Source organism: Aethalodelphis obliquidens, unplaced genomic scaffold, assembly GCF_003676395.1.
Source record: "Aethalodelphis obliquidens isolate GAN/ISIS:26980383/991018 unplaced genomic scaffold, ASM367639v1 scaffold43, whole genome shotgun sequence".
Classification (NCBI taxonomy): domain Eukaryota; kingdom Metazoa; phylum Chordata; class Mammalia; order Artiodactyla; family Delphinidae; genus Aethalodelphis; species Aethalodelphis obliquidens.
The window spans coordinates 11,889,918-11,907,546 of NW_020837987.1; the positions used below are offsets into that span (position 1 = coordinate 11,889,918).

At 56.5% G+C, this 17,629-nt stretch overlaps 2 protein-coding genes across 2 annotated transcripts; both read right to left on the reverse strand.

Annotated features, from left to right (window-relative positions):
* Positions 1-2,447: 2,447 nt before the first annotated feature.
* Positions 2,448-7,390, reverse strand: IRF2BP1 (interferon regulatory factor 2 binding protein 1). The gene has a single exon (XM_027079914.1). The coding sequence runs from the start codon at positions 4,632-4,634 to the stop codon at positions 2,880-2,882; it is 1,755 nt and encodes a 584-aa protein (XP_026935715.1). The 5' UTR covers positions 4,635-7,390; the 3' UTR covers positions 2,448-2,879.
* A 117-nt stretch (positions 7,391-7,507) lies between these two features.
* On the reverse strand, positions 7,508-15,219 carry MYPOP (Myb related transcription factor, partner of profilin). The gene is made up of 3 exons (XM_027079916.1): positions 15,204-15,219; positions 13,897-14,447; positions 7,508-8,818 (listed from the first exon to the last, which is right to left on the reverse strand). Exons 2-3 carry the CDS (start codon positions 14,393-14,395, stop codon positions 8,127-8,129), a joined length of 1,191 nt encoding a protein of 396 aa, XP_026935717.1. The 5' UTR covers positions 14,396-14,447; positions 15,204-15,219; the 3' UTR covers positions 7,508-8,126.
* Positions 15,220-17,629: the final 2,410 nt, after the last annotated feature.

Sequence of the window (17,629 nt, forward strand, 5' to 3'; positions counted from 1 at the left end):
GTATCTCCCACCTGAATGTCAGCTCCATGAGAACAGGGGCTGCACTCTGTTCCCTGCTGTATCCACAGCACCTACTGCAGGGCTTGTCACACAGTGGATGCTGAATAAACATTTGTTGAAAGAAAGGAGTCCATTAATTTATCCATCCTTTAAACTTGCCAGTGCGGGGCAATGCTGGGGACACAGTGGTGACTGAGACAGCCTTGGCCCTGCCCTTATGGGGCTCACAGTCCAGTCCCCAGACAATGATGATTTAGAATGCTCAGGGCTGGGATAGGGGAGTGGGACACCAGAAATGGCACCTGACACAGACTGAGGGTCACGGAGGGCTTCCTGGAGGAGAGGTCAGCTGAGCTGAGAACTGGAGGGTGAGCAGTGAGCCAGGTCCTGTCATGGGGACCAAGTGACTAAGACAGACCCAGCCCTGCCCTTCTTCACAGAGCTCTGTTCTTCCCCTCGGTCTCATAGAACTTTTGAGTCTGAAGATGTCTTAACGCTCTAGTTCAAACCTGTACCTTTCCCTGATTTCACAGCCTCCCCCCTTCCCTCCCTCTCTCCGCATCTCAGTCTCTCTTCTCTCTCCTTCTGTCTCTATGGTTGGCATTTCCTCAGTGTACCTCAGCCTCTCTTAACCCATCTGGATATTTCTCTAATTTTCCTTTCTGAACATTTGCCTCTGTTTCTATCTCATCTCCCTCATCTCCGAGTGAGCTCCTTTTCTCTCTCTGGGTCTCTGTCTTCTCTCTCTCAGTGAGCTGGTCTCTTTACATCTCCCTCCCCACCTCTGTTGTCTCCATCTTTCCCTGGGTCTCTCTCTGTGTCTGTCTCTCCTTTCATGAAGCCTCTTCACCTACTCACTGATCCCCCAGATCAATCCAGAACCCCTCCACTCTGGCCCCAGCCTGGCACTGAATGAAGAGGGGCTGATCCAGGCCCCTACACCCACACAGTTCAGGCCGCCTGCTCTGTTAATAGTTAACCCAACCTCTATCTAGAATACACACCAGCCAGGCTGGGGGGTGACTCCCCTGGCCCCTACCCACCCACCAGCTGTTCTTAAAGGACCAGGTGTCCTCCACAGCTCTTTAGCCCCCACTGGGGCACAGCGCCCCCGTGTCTGGAGGCCTCTAGCTCTGAGGATGGGGGAGGGGGAGCTACCCAGTACTTGGGTCTGCAGAGCTGGGTCAGGAGAGGCCACAAGATTGCCCAGGAGGGGTGCCCAGGCATGGGGCTCCATCCAGCGTCTCCCTTGCTCCTGGCTTATCGCCTGGTATATTTAATCAGGGGTGGTTTTCCCAGCCCTGCCCAGAGCCCAGGCTGGCAGTGCCAGGGTGACAGAACACCTGAGACCCGGTGGCTGGGGGAGGGGACTCCTCAGTCCGAGAACTGAGGGTCCTCCAGATGTGGAGGACCAAGCCCTAGAGTCCCTAATATTTGGGAGTTGGGACATGGGGGTCTGCGGGATGTGTGGGAGGGACACCTGGATAACCAAGATGGGTCAGGACGTTAAGGTCTTCCAGATTTAGGTGATATAACATCTGGGTTCCTGAGACCTGGGGCAACCTAGGGTCTCACAGCCGTGTGACAGGGCTGTGCGGTGGCAGGACACACTGTCATTCCCCATCTCTCTGTCCATCCGTTGGCCTTTGCGCCCGGCTTTGCCCCCTTCACGAAATCTCCACCTCAGGGTCGCGGGGGAGGCCGCTGGGGTGCGGGCTGCCTCTTGGGGCCTCCCCCTACCCTTAACCCCTGCTTTGCCGCAGCCGGCTCAGGCCCCGCCCTCTGACGCCAGCGAGCAGGAAGTCCTGGTTAATAATCAGCCCGCCGGGACAGGTGCGGGACAAGGCCGCGCACATCAGAGGCGACCGCGGGGGGGAGGGCCTTTTACCCGGCCAGTCACGGTGTCTTAGGGCGGCCGCCGTTGAGGCTGGTCTCCAGAGATGGGCGCGCAGTTCAGGGCACCACCAGAGGCGAGAAGCAGTCACCTTGTTTCCAGGGAACCTGTTAGTGTACCTCATGAGGTAAATTTCCTCTTTCCTCAGGCAGTCCCTCTAGCAATCTGGCCTAATTCTCTCCGTGCCTAGCAAGAACTCGCGGCCCGTCCCTTCTGGGAAGCCTCCGGATGCCCCTTGACCCTCCCCGTCGGTGGCACTGAGTCCTCCACCTTCGGGGGAGATACAGGGGATGGGCCAGAAGGGAAGGCTAGCTCCCGAGCTTGGCTGTGGCTCCCTCGCACGAGCCTTAGTTCTTAGTTCTGAGCCTTAGTTCTGTCATCTGGAAAACGGGCTGATGGCTAGAACGCTTGACTAGTTGGCCAGCATTTATAAAAACAGCCGGGGGGCCCACCTGAGTGAAGGGCGCCACCTGGAGGCTACAAGGCAACGTCCTCTCCCCTGCAGGATCAGTTCGGTCCCAAAGGGGGCGCAGCATCTCACGCAACTAAGGGACCAAGAAGGAAAAAACCCATCTTTCGGTTTATTGAAGGAGGGAGAGGGGATAGGGGAGAGGGGCAATAAAATGCTTTTGCTTCGTTTATAAAGAGCGAGATTTCAGGAGGCCCCTTCTCAAGGAGGGGCGGGGACACCTCTCCTCCAACTACAAGCAGCAGCAAAGCCAAGCCAAGGAGGGGAGAGGGAAACCGGAGGGGTCAAGGGACCCCAAACACCCCCTCGGACAGAAGCCACAAGTTTTCTCCCCCCACCCTCAATGCATCTACCCCAGGGGACCCATCTGGGATAAGGAGGGGACCCATCTGGGATAAGGAAGGGGGTATGTACACAGGCGGGGGAGGCACTGGGCTGGGTGGGAATAATTTATCCGCAGCGGCGGTGGGTGGCAAGGGGGGGGCGGATGGGCAGTAGACTCGTGGCAGTGGTGGCCTAGGGGTCCCGTTCTTTCTTAACCTTGATGTCTCCAGCAAGGATGGTGGCGATCTCTCCTTGCATGAAGGCCCAGGGGACAGAGGAGCCCACTAGCGGGCACTTGTCTCCACTGGGGCAGTACACCTCCCCAGCAGGACCCTGCGCCTTGATGAACTCCCGTGAGCAGGGAAAGCAAAACTTGTGTCCGGGCACTGAGGGGCACTGGACGAAGTGGGTGTCTTCCAGCCGCTCCCGGCACAGGGTACAGCACAGGGGAGCCCCAGGGGTCGCCCCAGTGCCGCTACCACCCCCGCTAACAGCTTCCGCCCCTGCTGTGGGGCTAACTTCTGCCTCACCGTTTCGGGCCACCAGACGATGCTGGGCTGGAGGCTGGGCCGCAGAGGAGGCTGCGGGGCTGGCGCCCCCTGTGCGCACAGGGCCCCCACCCCCTGCAGGGTCCTTGGGGGAGTGGCCAAGGGCCTCGGCCACGTTCTTCAGGGCGGCGATTGGCGAGGGCACAGCAGGGGTATCAGCGGAGAACGGGCCACCGGGTGCCACCCAGTGCCGCTGCTGCTGCTCCTCGGTGGTCATCTTCCCAGATGCCTCGCCCTCGGGCTCAGGGGACGCCTTGCGACGGCGCGGCGTGGGGGCCAGATTCCGGGATGGGGCTCGTGGGGGTGGGCCACAAAGAGCTGCAGGGGCTGGCTCTGGATACTGCTGGGGCAGGGCCTCGGCGGGAGCTGGCTCGCGGAAGGTGCGGACACCGTCGGTTAGCAGCTCCCCCAGCTGGCGCCACTCCCCTGAGCCGTGTCGGCGTTCATACTCGAGGTACTTGAAGCCTGATGAGGCCAGTGCCTTGCCCGGCTCCCGCAGAGCATCATGAAACATCTGGCGAGCCACGGCCAGGACTCCAGCATACACGTTGCCAGAACCACAGGGGTATTCGGTGAAGAGCTTCAGCTCGAACTCGTAGCCTGGCGGGCGGGCAGTAGCATCAAAGGCGAACACCCGTCCCACCAGCCCGTGATCCTTCTTGAAGCGGACATTGAAAGGGGCGCAGGCAGACAGCGCCAGCAGCTGTTCCCGCACGGCTTTGGGGCGCCCATGCCATTCCTCTGCCCGGCCCCTCATGGCCTCGTTCAGTTCTGCCAGACAGTCCGCATTCCTCTGCTGCTTCTCCTTCTCGAAATCGGAGCCGAAGGCTGGACGGGCAGGACTCAAGCCGGGTGCCAGCGTCAGACCTCGGCTTCCCAGGCCAGACACCGCAGCTGCCAGCAGCCCGGGGGGCACCAAGCCGGGCATGGAGCCAAGCAGGGCCCTTCGCGCCCCCTCCGCCACAGCTTCCTCGCGGCCCAGTCCATTGGCCAGGCGGGACCCCAGGGTGTACTCCAGGGCGGGCGAGGGCAAGGGGAGGCGGCCCGACGATGTGGCCCTGTCATAGCGGTCCTGGCCTGAGACAGCGCCGCCTGTCCCCGACGGCTGGGGCTGGGCCTGTGGAGGCGGCAACTGAGGCCCCTGTGCAGCGGCGGCTGCCAGGTCCTTAGTGGTCGGGTGCTTGAGGGCCGGGGGCCCCGGCGAGCGGCCCTCGGGGAGCACGTGGCTTCGCTTGAGCTGCCGGGCGGCATCGATGAGCAGCTCGATGCGATCCGCGCCCTCGAAGTTCACGCAGCCGCGGCACACGGCCTCACTGAAGTCCCACACCATGGCCCACGGCATCTTGGGCAGGTCGCACAGGTAGCACCACTGGCGGCGGGAAGCCTGCACGGACGCCATAGCCCCCGCACGCGCGCCTCCGAGCCCCCGCGTTCCACCCGCCGCCGACGTTCGATCCGCGCCGCCAACGTTCGATTCGTGTCCCCGGGACCGCGCGAGCCACGGTCGGGCCTCTGGCTCGGCCTCCCCGCGGATCCAGGCCCGGCCCCCCTTCCCCGCCCCCTGGGCCCTAAGCCTTTTTCCTCACTCCCGCCTCCTCAAAGGCAAGCAGAGGCACGTCGGCGCTCCCGCCGGGTCCGAGCTCCGGGGCGCGGCGCACAGCTCGGGCCCCGCGATAGGCCGCGGGCGCCGCCGCCTCGGGCTCCCGCCGCTCCCGCCACTGCCGCTGCAACTGCCGCCGCAGCTGCCGCCGCCGCCGCCGCCGCCACCGCCGCCGCCGCCTCCACCTCCTTCTGCCCCAGAGGCCGCTACGCAGGGAAAGTTACATAACGCGCCGGCAAAGCCTTCTGGGAAACGTAGTCCCTCCGGGGCCGTTTCTTAAAGGGGACCGCCGGCTGCCGGAGGGTAGGGGCTCACAGCCTCTCCGCTGCGCAACCTTTACCCCTCCTCGCCGGGGGGGCAGGGAGTTTGACTGGCTCCAAGCAGCTCGAGCAAAAGGGTTGGGGACGGGGATGTGATACGAATGGTGAGAGCCACCACGTATTCAGAAATTGTAGCGGGCGGACTGGCTTCCGGACGGCCAGTCTCTGCTCCGACTTGCTTTGCAGCTTTAGACAAGTCTTGCCTTCTCTGAGGCTCAGTTCCCCGCCCTTCAAAGGTGGGCCAATGACCGGTTACGAAGGCAGCAGCTCCTGGGGCGGGGCGGAGGGGCCTTAATTGGACGTTTTCGGGGGTGGGGGGAAGGGAAGCTGTCAATTTAGTGTTGGGCAGGACCGTACACTTGGCACTTCGTCTTGCCCAGGATCTTGGATATAAGCCTCTGACGGGGGCCAACAAAAGCCGGAGAAAGGAGAGGACTGACGGTCTCAGCCTCAGTTGCTTTATCTGTTAAAAGGAGTGGTCGAGCGCCCCTCTCTTCCAGCTCTGCGGGCGCGCTCTGGTCTCCAAGGGGTTACACTGTCAGTTTCTCCGCCCCCCCACCCCAACTTCACTACAATTCCCAAAATGCTCTACGGGGCGAACAAACTGACGCACTTCCGCTGTCTAGGAGGTTGGGGGAGGCCTTCCCGATTCCCGCTGGCTGTCCATAACCCCCCCCCCCGCCTCAATTTCTGGGGGATCTTTTCGAGCACCGGGTGAGAGGGTCCTTACACCCTCTAGGGCTCACCAATTTGGGGGGCGGAAAGGAGGCCAGAGATGGCAACATAGTTTCTGGGGAGAGCGAGAGCCAGACCACCTTTCTCCAACCTTGGGTGCTTACTACCTGATAGGCCCAAGCAGGCTTTGGCGACCCCCATGTTTTTTCCTTCCTGGCGATGGAACACTGCAGGGCAGGCTTGGAGAGGGGGCATGTGGAGGAGAGACAGGTCTCCAGCTTCTAACCCACATCAGCCTCTTCCTCTCTCTAGGCCTGGGTCTGTGTTAAGCGCTCAAAAATATTTGAATGACTTGCCAGGGTTGCATTCATTAGTAGTTTTCAAACTAATCAGGGAATGCCTGCCCCCACTCTCCCTCATCCCACTGCAACCATAGCAGGTCTGATTTTATGTTACCCAAATTTCAGTCTCAGCTTCACCATTTTGTTTACCACCTGTATTATTAACATTTTTCTTGAAGTTGACTCCTGTGAATCAAACACTATTTACTTTTGCCTCATCCTAAGCAGTATTATGTGCATGATCATGGGTTTTATGTACTAGGTACATTTTTACAAAATAAAACTACATACACATATAACCATAGAACAGTTAAAAAGGCCATCCACATATCGCCTAAAATTGTCTTTGGGCCATTCTTTAGTAAACAGTAGTTGGAGTCAGGAGTTCTGGCCGGAGGCTGGCTTCAGGTGGACTGGATTGGCCCCTGACAAATTTAGGGCAAGTCCCTAAACTTCTCAGGAAAAAATGGAGACCCCCTAAAATCGGCTTTTCATTGGGTACCTTCAGGTTAAAATGCAAACATGCAAATAAATTCTTAGCATGGCACCTGGCCCAGAAAAGGAGCACCATAAATGAAAGTTGTTTTTAAGCTCCCATTACTTAAAAGATTCAACCTTTCTTCTGTGTTGGGCAATGCTGAGGACACAGCAGTGACTAAGATAGGCTCAGGCCTTGCCCTGACAAGGCTCATCCTGGTGATGGAGGGTCATTCAATTTAAATTTACTCAAATGATTACTTAACTGCCTTTCTTTCACAACTGCTGGGGGAAAGAGGGGGGGTGGTCAGGAAAGGCTTTCCTGAGGAGGTGGTATTTGAGCTGTGACCTGAAGGATGAAGAGAATGTAGTTGTAGGCAGCAAAGACACCTAAATCTTTATGCCCGTATTACAGATGAGGACAGTGGGGCCCATAGTTACACAGCTGGCCAGGGCAGCACCAGGGGTTGAGCCAGGTCTGAGTCCAGGGTGATGGCTATTAGCTACTTTGCTACCAGGCTCTGCAGCCAGTTTGGGAGTAAAAAAGAGAACCAGCTCCTCCCTTCATGAAACTATACGGGAAGCAGGCTTTAAATAGATAAGGGCATGTGTTCATTTAGTGACCACAGGATGCTGAGACAGGATCTAAGAAGCAGACCCACCCTAGCCTGGGGTAAGGAATCCAGGATGTCCTCCCAGAGATGACATTTAGGGTGGTATCCGAAGGATGAAAAAGTAGGAATAAGATTTGAACACAGGACTTGATGGCTTTAAGAAAAAAAAAAAAAAAGTCTGGAAAACCACCAGCCTCTAAAACTTCAAGGGGGTGTCACCTGCCCATGGAGGGATGAGGCAGGTGTAGGCGTTGGAACTTCAGGCCTGTCTCAGACAGCCCCAAGTAATTATATTAAAAATAAGTTTATTGATATCTTGTCACCACTGGGGAGGACAGAGGGGGTTGAGCTCTGGAGGTCAGAGACTGCAACGGGAGGCAGAAGGCTCAACCTACACCAGTGAGAACTCCATCCGCCCCTAGGGTACAGACTGCAATAGCCTCTGCATCCGTTTTCTGACTTGTCTTGAAACTCCCACCAGCTCCAAAGTCTGGGTAGGGGAAGTGGGTCAGTTGTCTTCAAGTCAAGGCCAGGAGTTCTGTTAGGGGAGGGGGATGTGCAGGTTCCCTCCGCAACCCACGAAGGGCAATAATAAATAACGTAAAATCCATGGCTTAGAAGTCAGGGTTAAGGAAAGCAGCCAGGCAGACAGCGCTGTACTGATAAGGGCTGGGGGGCCCATCAAGGAGGCCCCCCAGAATCAGGCACTAACTAGTACAGGGAGTGGGGTGCTCGTGCCCCACAGCAGGGAGCCCGGGTGCAGCTGGGATGGGGAAAGTGCATTGCCCTCCTCCACTGGGCTAAGCTGGGGGGAGGAGGTGCAGGCAGAAGGTGCGCAGACAAGCTTGAACCCCACGGCAGATGTCACGGAGATTTCCACCGCCCCCGCCTCTTCCGTGTAGGGAAACTTTTCCTCCTTTTGTGTGGTGGGGAGTCATGGGGAGGGAGTGGGGCGGGCGGCGGCCGGGGGGCCCCCTCCTCGCTCCTAGGGGCAATGATCACCCCCCTGGCTGCCACCACAGCCCCGTCCACGACTGCAGCCACCACGGACACAGGCTCTGGGGTGACCTCCACCTTGGGGGAGGGGGGGGACAAGACAGGCCTGGGTGGTGGAGGTGGGGGCGGGGGCGGGGGCAGTGGGTCAGCGGGGGTTCCGGGCAGAAGGGGCAGCAGGGCGCTGAGGGCCTCGCTCAGTTGGGCTAGTCCCTGGCGAAGGGTGCCGGCCAGCTCCCGGATGGCGTTGGCAGTCTCCTGCTGGGCCCGCAGGAAGTCCAGGGAGGGGTCTGGGGCCGAGGGTGGAGGCAGTGGAGGGGAGGGGGAGCTGGAAGGCGAGGGTGCCACTTGGACCTGCTGCGGTGGCTCGGGGGGTGGTGGCAGCGGAGGGGCTGGGGGGGGTGGAGACAAGGCCAGGCGGGGCAGCTGGATGGTCTGCAGGGCCGGAGGGGGCGGGGACTCACGCTCCTTGGGTGCCGGGCAGCCCCCTTCCTGAGGATTGCAGGAGGGTCTGGCCCAAGGCTCCGGGCTGCTCGAACCCCCCTTGCTGTGGGCTGGTGTATCTGTGGAGAGAGAGATGTAGGTAAGATGTGGGGGACCCCTAACGCTGTCATGATTTCCCTTTCCCACCTCCCACCCACCCTGGACCCAAAGGCATCCTTTTCAAACCTAAGTCAGGTCATGCCTTGGAGCAGAAGCCCCATGACCCAGGGGAGAGAGAATATATTTAACAATAATCTGGTGGCCGATACCAGCCTTAATGGAACAGGGTCCTGGAGGTCCCCTGCCGAGCCAAGCAGCTCTTATCTCATTCAGTGTAAATGCCAACATGCTAGAAGTCTCTGAACCATCCACACCCGCCCCCCCGCCCCCCCTCAGGCAGCACTGCTGGATCCTGGGGAGGCCCCACGGGAGGAGGGCCTGGAGAAGAGGTTGGGTGGCTGGAGTAGGAGAAGGGGGAACTTCTGGAGGCGGGGAGTAGGGGGCTCTCTCCAGTCAGGAGGGCAGGATTTCAGTCTCAACTCTGGTCTGTGTCAGTTTAACCCCAAGCCTGCGGGGCTTCCTCCGCCCCCTCTCACCTGGGATCTCATTCGTGCTCACGGACTTGAAGAGTCCGCGAGCAGAGGCGCCCAGGTTTCCGGGCCCAGCCTGAAGCTCTCCCTCTGGCTGTGTACTCGGCATATCCCCTCCAGTAATCCCGTCCTATAATGCGTCCAACCCCCTTGCCTGGAGCTGAGCTCCTGGCCCTCCCACAACCTGCTCCTCCCTCAGCCACCCCATCTCAGATGCTGGCAGCTCCATCCTTCTAGCTGCTCGGGACAAAAAACGCACTCTTCTCTCCCAAGACACCACTCGTGTACAAATACCGTTGGCTCTGCCTTCAAACTAACCCAACATCTGTCCTCCTCCACGGCCCCCACCCTGGTCCAACCACCACCAGCTCCCAACCTGGACTATTCACTGGGCTCCCAGCCCACACCCCCGCCCCTTAGAGTCTGTTCTCCACCAGCAGCCTCAGGGGTCCAACTAAAATACACCACAGTTATGCGCTACAGGAAAGTAGCTACTCACAAAGGACCACATGTCATATGATCCATTTACATGCAATGTCCAAAATAGGCAAATCTTACAGAGACAGAAAGTAGATTAGTGGTTGCCTAGGGCTGGGCAGAGATGGGGGAACGAGGCGGGGGGTTGATGGCTAAGAGGTACAGGGTTTCTTTCCGGAGTGATGAAAATGTTCTAAAATTGATTGTAGTGATGGTTGTGCAGCTCTATGAAGATACTAAATGCCACTGAATTGTATGCTCTAAATGGGTAGGTTGTATGGTATGAGAATTCTACCTTAATAAAGATGTTAAAAAAATACAAGTGAGATGTCTTTCTCTGCTCAAAAGCCTCCTGTGGCTACTATCTCACCCACAGTAAAAGCAAAGTTTTCAAGGTCCCCACGATGTGCCTCCATTGCCTCCCTAACCTCGTCTCCCACTCCTTCTCTCACTCTCTTTCGTTCACTTGACTGCAGCCAAACTGGCCTCCCTGCAGGGGCTCATACACTTTTTTTTTTAAATTTTGGCCACGCCCGGCGGCATGTGGGATCTTAGTTCCCCGATCAGGGATCAAACCCGAGCACCCTGCGTTGGAAGCAGAGAGTCTTAACCACTGGACCACCAGGGAAGTCCTGGGTCCTCATACACTTTAGGCCCGCTCCTGCCTCAGGGCCTTTGCACTTTCTGTTCCTTCAGCCTGGAAAGATCTTTCCCCAGACACCTGCTTGGCTCCCTCCCTCACCTCCTCCAGCGTCTGCTCAAACATGGCCTCCTTGGAGAGACCTTCCTTGACCCTCCGTCTGAAGCAGCTCTGTCCTTTTCTCTCTCCTAGCCCTACCTGATTTCTTTTATAGCACTTATCTCCACCTGGCATGGGATCGCTCTGTGTTTGTGGTCTGTCTCCTCCTCCTTATGTCAGCTCCATCAGGCAGGGCTTTGTTTCTGTTCACTGCTGTTTACCCAGCGCCTAGAACAATGTCCAGCACAAAATTTTGTCTTTAATGAGAAAAGAACTGTGGCTTCCTGGGAGTCAGTACTGATTGGGCACCAGGCCCCAGGTCCTGGCAACAACCCTCCCGCAGGTCTGCAGCACCCACAGGGGACAGTCCAGGCCTCTCTCTAGGGCTCCAAGGCCTCAGCTTTTGCCCCTTTCTATTCTTCTTTCTTGCCTCAGTGCACATCTTGTTCCCTCTTCCAGGATCACTATCCCCCCACACCCCCAGGCTCGAAGGCTGGGGCTCCATACTCTTTGGGCCAGCCGGCCTGGGCAAGTAAGAGAGGCTGGCAGAGAGACAATAACCAGAGCTAACGGTGGTTGGACACTTTCCTGGCCGACCCTGGGCACAGTGGCTAAGTTCTCCTATGTTATTTCACCCAGTCCTCCGAGCCAGTCTTTGGGGTACGTGCTATCAGTATTAGCCCATTTTACAGATGAGGTGACTTGAGGCCCAAAGAGGTGTCACAGAGCTGGTGAATGGGAGAAGAGGACTTTGAACCAGGCAGGTTCTGGAGCCTATGCTTTTAACCATTCCTTGGGCTGGGGCTGTGGGCTTGACGGTGGGGTGGCGAGTCTTCTTCATAAAGGGCATGAGAATTCCAGCCACCTGGAAAAATATATGACTTTTCTAGTCTACCGAGTAAAAAGAACAGAAAAGGGGCCCAGCCTTCATGCCCACAGGGCTCACAGGCGTCATGTAAGGACCACCGTGAGAGTTAAAATCATAGTTATTCGCAACCTTTGGGCCTCAGTTTCCCCACCTGTAAATGGATGTGTGTGAACATAGGACCAAGTAACCCTGTAAAGGAATATCTCCCTGAGGGCGTTACAGGCATTAAGTGAATTACCATGGGCCAGGGCATAGGCCAGTACCTGGCATATAATAAGGTCTCAATGTGGTTGTTACTGTTCTTTCATTCAAATATTAGGTCACAAGATGAATGGTTCTTATCTCTCCTTCCAGTGTCAACAAAGATGCCTCAGGCTGCCCCAGGCCCTGTTCCTGTCCTTCAATCAGAGCAGTTCCTCTCTTAAGAGTTTTACACAGTGGGTAATCTCTGTGTGAGATTCTAATCAAGGACACTTTAAGCACATACCTGCCTCAGGGCCTTTGCACCTGCTGTTTCCTCCAGCTGCAGTACTCTTCCCCCAGATATCTATTTGGCTCAGTCTCTCTATTCAGGTCCTCTGCTCAAATTTCCCCTCTCTACAGAGGCCCCCTTTCCATCACTCACTATCCTCTTAACATGCTTTGTTTTACTTCTTTTAGTTATCACCTCTTTGTATAATCTGCTTTGGGGGATTACTTGTTTGTCGTCTGTCTCCCGTAACTAGAATGTCAGCTCCATAAGGGATGGAAAATTCTTTCTTCAGAGTATTCCCAGCACCTACCACGGTGTCTGCCTCAGAATACGCGCTCAATAAATATCTGTTGAATGAATGAATAAGGGGTTGTACAGCTTTTGAAGTAATAAGTTTGCCATCTCCACGCTGGTTCAATGGGGCCATTTCACAGGTAGAAACACTGAGGTTTGATTCGTATTGAGTACAAGGGTCCCGAGTGATTGTGTCTTTCTCTGGCTTAAGACACTTTCATGCCTCCCAAATGCCCTCAAGATAAAATCCAAAGTCCTGACCTTTATTTTAAACCACATGTGATCCAATTCTGGCACACCCATTAACTCGTAGTCAATATTAACTGTTTATATATATGTAAACTACTTACATATTTACATATATATGTATGCATATATATGGTATATATCAGGCCATCTAGCCAGTGGTTAAGTGCATGCACGGTGAGTTGGACACAACCTATATTCAAGTTCCAACCCTTCTACTTACTTACTTGCTGTGTGACCTTGGGTGGGTGAATGAACCTCTCAGAAATTCCATGATCCTGAGCTGCCTTGTTGGATCATGTGCCCCCGCTTTCTCTAAACCCTTGTATGGCTCCCCATAGTACTTAGAATAAAATTGAACTCCTTATCTCAGCCTAAAGGTCCTGCAAGGTTTGGCTTTTGCTGACCTCTCTGATCTCATCTCAAAACATGTCCTTTCTTTAATCTTTCCACTCTCCCTTCCTCCCCTCCCCTAACTGGGCAGCATCTCTCAGTTTCCTAAACTGGCCAAGCTTTCTTGTCTCCAAGCCACTGTACATGCTGTTCTCCAGGAACACTTTTCCGTCTCTTCATCCTCACTCTTTGCATCTCGGCTCTGATGGCTCCTTCTCCAGGAAGCCCTCCTTGAATTCCCAGTCTGGATCAGATGTCCCCTAGGGACTCTCATAGCCCAGCCCTGCCTGCTTTGAGTCATCACTGTCTATGCATGGGTCTGTCTCCCCCAGTGGACTGTGAGCCCCAGAAGGGCAGGCCTGAGGATGTCTCAGTCACATCTCTGTCCCCAACACTGTCCAGCTCGGGGCAGTTGACTGGGGAATAGCTGTGGAAGAAATAATCATCCAGAGTTAAGGCTGAGTGGGAAGTTTTGTACTCCACTCTCCCCACCTCCTCTACTCAGGGCATGACCTTGGGAAAATTTCCAAACCTCCCTGAGTCTTTGATTTATAAAATGGTGAAACAGTTCATGCTTCACAGCACTGGTAATTATATCAATAGCTAGCAAGGAAGTAATGTACCAAGCAAATTACACATATTAACTCATTTAATCTTCCCAGCAACCTCTGAGGCGGGGACCATTTTTTATCCCCATTTCACGGATGTAGAAACTGATGTGCAATAACTTATCCCAAATGACACAGTTGAGCGGCAAAGTTGTAACTGGAGCCCAGACTATCTGCCTTCAGAGTCACTCCCCCTACACTACAGTTTAATGAAATCATGGGTGAGCTGATGATCCCATGTGTGGACTCTGGAGCCAAGCCTCCTAGGTCTGGGTTCCATTCCCGACTCCGACCATTACCACACTTTTCTAAGCCTCAGTCTCCACAGGTGTAAAATGGGGATTATAACAGTACCCCCCTTCCCACAGCTATAGGGAGGATCTGATGAACCGTATAAAGGGCTTGGAACAGCGCCAGGCACAAAGTAAAATTTCTGTTTGCTTTTGCTGAGGTGATGCTGAAGGAACTCACCTGCCCGTCGGTCCTCCTTGCGGTCCTCAGACAACACACAGCGTTGGGCGCAGGCGCTTGGGGCCGGTGGCTGTGAAGAGGCGGCCGCGGAGGGCTGCTCTGCCCCTGCACCAGCTCCTGGCCCCGCCACACCCGGCCCCAGGATGGCAAAAATGGTCTCCTCCTCGGCGGAGAAGGCGTCCTCGGCGGCAGGCCCGGTGCCCTGTGTGGAGTGCGGCACGCGAGCCAGCTTCTCCTTGGTGCGGCGCTTGAAGTCGTTCCAGCGCTTCTGCACCTCCTGGCCAGTGCGCTTCCAGCTGGTGATGCCGTTGATCTTGGCGGCGATGCCGTCCCACACACGCCGCCGCTCGGCCACGCTCACCCGACGGCTCTGAGCGCCGTAGAGCTGCGGGTAGTGGGCGCGCACCTCACGGATCAGGATCTGGTTCTCTTCGAACGAGAAGCGCGGCTTGCGCAGCCGGGTGGTCTCTTCCGCTTCGCCCGCCGCCGCCGAGGCCATGGCGCCCCCCGACGCCGCCGTCCGGCCGCCTGGCGCATGGGGGGCGCCGGCGCTGCGGGCACAGGGCGCACGGCGCTGGCAGGGGTTCAGCGGCCCCGCGCCGCCCGCCCCACCCCGGCCGCCCCGATACCGTCTCCTATGTCCCCGGGGATAGGGGTGGGGGCGAAGGGCGGACGTAGGCGACGGGCAGCGGGGGTCCGTCAGAGTGCCTAATAATAGATGACACCGGCTGAGCGCTCATCTTGTGCCTGGCGCGGCGCAAAGTGCCAGGCCATGGAGTTGATGTTAATTGGGTATGGGTATGGAGGAGTGGAGGGAAATGAGGAAAAGCGGAAGGAAGAGGGGGTGTCTGCGGGAGTTAGAGGAGAATTGGGGGCATAGGAGGATGGGAAATGGAAGGAGAATGGGGGTATCTCGGGGGTCAAAGAAGCACGAGGGTGATGGGGATAAGGAGATGTTGAAGAGGAGATGCAGCAGGAAGGGGGGGATCTGGAGCAGAGGAGCGCTCTGGGGGTTCCAGGGCAATGGGACGTCTGTAAGACCAATAAGAGAAGTGGTCCTTAGAGGAGCAGTCCAGAAATAATTGTGAATTGGGGGCTCCTAGGACAGTGGAGAAACTGGGAGAATAAAATATTAGGCATTAGGGTCTGCGGGGATTGTGGGGGCTTTGGGGATTGCCACGAATCAAGGGGAGCCCTGAGGGTTATGAGGGTCCGGGATTAGGAGGGGCCAACTGGGGCTACGGGAGACTCTGGGAAGAGTGAGGGTCGCGGAGGGTGGGGACCGAGTTGGGCCGCGGGTCACTCACCGGCGCCGCCGCAGCCCCCGCCTGCCCGTCGGTCAAGACTCGGGCTTCTGCGGCCTCTTCCCTCCCCCTGCCGGCTTTCTCCCTCCCCTTCTGGGCCCCGCCCCCGGCCGCCCCGCGAGCCAAGGCGCAGGCGCACCTAGCGCCAGACGGTCCCCCAACGCCCGAACCTCTTGGGTTTCACTCCTCCCGCCAGAGCGCAAGCGCAGAATTGCCCTCCACCGGCCTCCGTAAGCGGGCCGCAGTTGCGCAGGCGCAAGGTTAGCGCAGCGCTCTTTCCCCTAGCTCTCTGATGCCACAAGAACGCACGCTCAAAACCCTCGCACGCATGCGCGCCTTTCTCTCCCCGCTAGCTTTGGTACTCGGACTCCGTCTCTGCGCAGGCGTAGCAATCCTTGGAGGATGAGGGAGAGACCTTGGAGAGTGATGGGACCGAATGGTTTCCTAGCCTTTCGGACCGTCTTCCAGCCCACCCAGCCCTCTAACTATGCCTGTGTCTCTTAGAGGACAGGGAGGGAGACGGTGCTGGAGGGAAGCGGTTCGTTTCCATGACAACTGCGTGGGTGGGGTGGGGAGCGTAACAAAACTGGGTTTGCAGCCCCTTATACCCGCCCCTGCGCGGGGCTGCTCGGGATCTGCTAACTACTACCCGTAGGGGCGGGGCACCCTGGGGATATTCGGCTCCAGGCGGGTGCAGTAACCATAGCAACTCATCTACCTTCCAACCCTACCTGGTGGGACCCGTGTCTACACACGTCACGGCTGGCACGCGGGGAGGGAGATAAGAGGGAGAGCTTCTTGGCTGGTAAGGGGTGATCCTAGCACAGGCATGACTTTAAGCAAATGCATGGAGGCAGGAATGAACCTAGAACACGGGTTCTAGCTGGAAGGTAGGATGATGGAGTTAAGTCTACACTGAGAAATTTGTAGCTTAGCATCCTGCTGGAGTTCTCAAGGTCATTCCACAAACAGTGCTTCATTCATCATTCAAACAAATATTTATTGAGCACCTATTCAATTCTAGGTGCAGTGAATATAGAAGACAAAAATCTGTACGCTCATGGAGCTCACTTTGTAGTTGGGAGAGTGAAACATTTAGCAAAATTAGTAAGATATATAAGTGAAAAGGTGATAAGTACCATGAAATAAATGGAAGTAGGCAAAAGGGTTGGGGAGTATGGGGTGTGTGTGTGTGATTTTATTTTTTTATTATTTTTTAAAGTAAATTTATTCATTTTTGGCTGCGTTGGGTCTTTGTTGCTGCATGGGGGCTTTCTCTAGTTGTGGTGAGCAGGGGCTACTCTTTGTTGAGGTGCACGGGTTTCTCACTGCAGTGGCTTCTCTTGTTGCGGAGCGTGGGCTCTAGGTGCACGGGCTCTAGGTACGCAGGCTCAGTAGTTGTGGCACACGGGCTTAGTTGCTCCGCAGCATGTGGGATCTTCCTGGGACCAGGGCTCAAACCCATGTCCCCTGCGTTGGCAGGCGGATTCTTCACTGCTGCGCCACCAGGGAAGTCCCTGACTCTGGTGTTAACAGTAGCAGAAACTGAGTTTAGGGAGCGAGAGTGGAATCTGGGGCCCAGTGAGGAGGTGACTACAGGGGCTCAGGTGAGAGGTCGTGGTGGTGGCTTCAGCTAGGGTGGTAGCTGCTGAGGTGAGGTGAAGTGGAATTGGGTAGAGGAAGTGAGAGGAAGAGGAATTGAAGATGACTCCAGTGACTTTGGCCTGAGTAACGGAAGAATGGAGCTGCCAGAAGCAAAGACGGGCAAAGGGCTGTAAGAGGATCAGGAGTGCAGGTTTGCCCAAGTACAAAGGTGAGGTAGGCAGTTGGATATTTGAGTCTGGGCTTCAGGGGAGAGGTTTCAGTCTTTTTTTTTTTTTTTTTTTTTTGCGGCATGCGGGCCTCTCACTGTTGTGGCCTCTCCCGCTGCAGAGCACAGGCTCCGGACGCACAGACTCAGCGGCCATGGCTCACGGGCCCAGCTGCTCCGTGGCATGTGGGATCTTCCCGGACCGGGGCACGAACCCGTGTCCCCCTGCATTAGCAGGCAGACTCTCAACCACTGCGCCACCAGGGAAGCCCGAGGTTCCAGTCTTAAGATATGAATTTAGTAATTATCAGTGAATAATGACATTTAAAACTGGGAGAGATTGGCAGGGGAGCAAGTGTAAATAGAAAAGAAGTGGATTTCCCTGGTGGTGCAGTGGTTAAGAATCCGCCTGCCAATACAGAGGACACAGGTTCGAGCCCTGGTCCGGGAAGATCCCACATGCTGCGGAGCAACTAAGCCCATGCGCCACAACTACTGAGCCTGCGCTCTAGAGCCCACGAGCCACAACTGCTGAAGCCGCGCGCCTAGAGCCTGTGCTCCACAACAAGAGAAGCCACCACAATGAGAAGCCCGCGCACCGCAACGAGGAGTAGCCCCC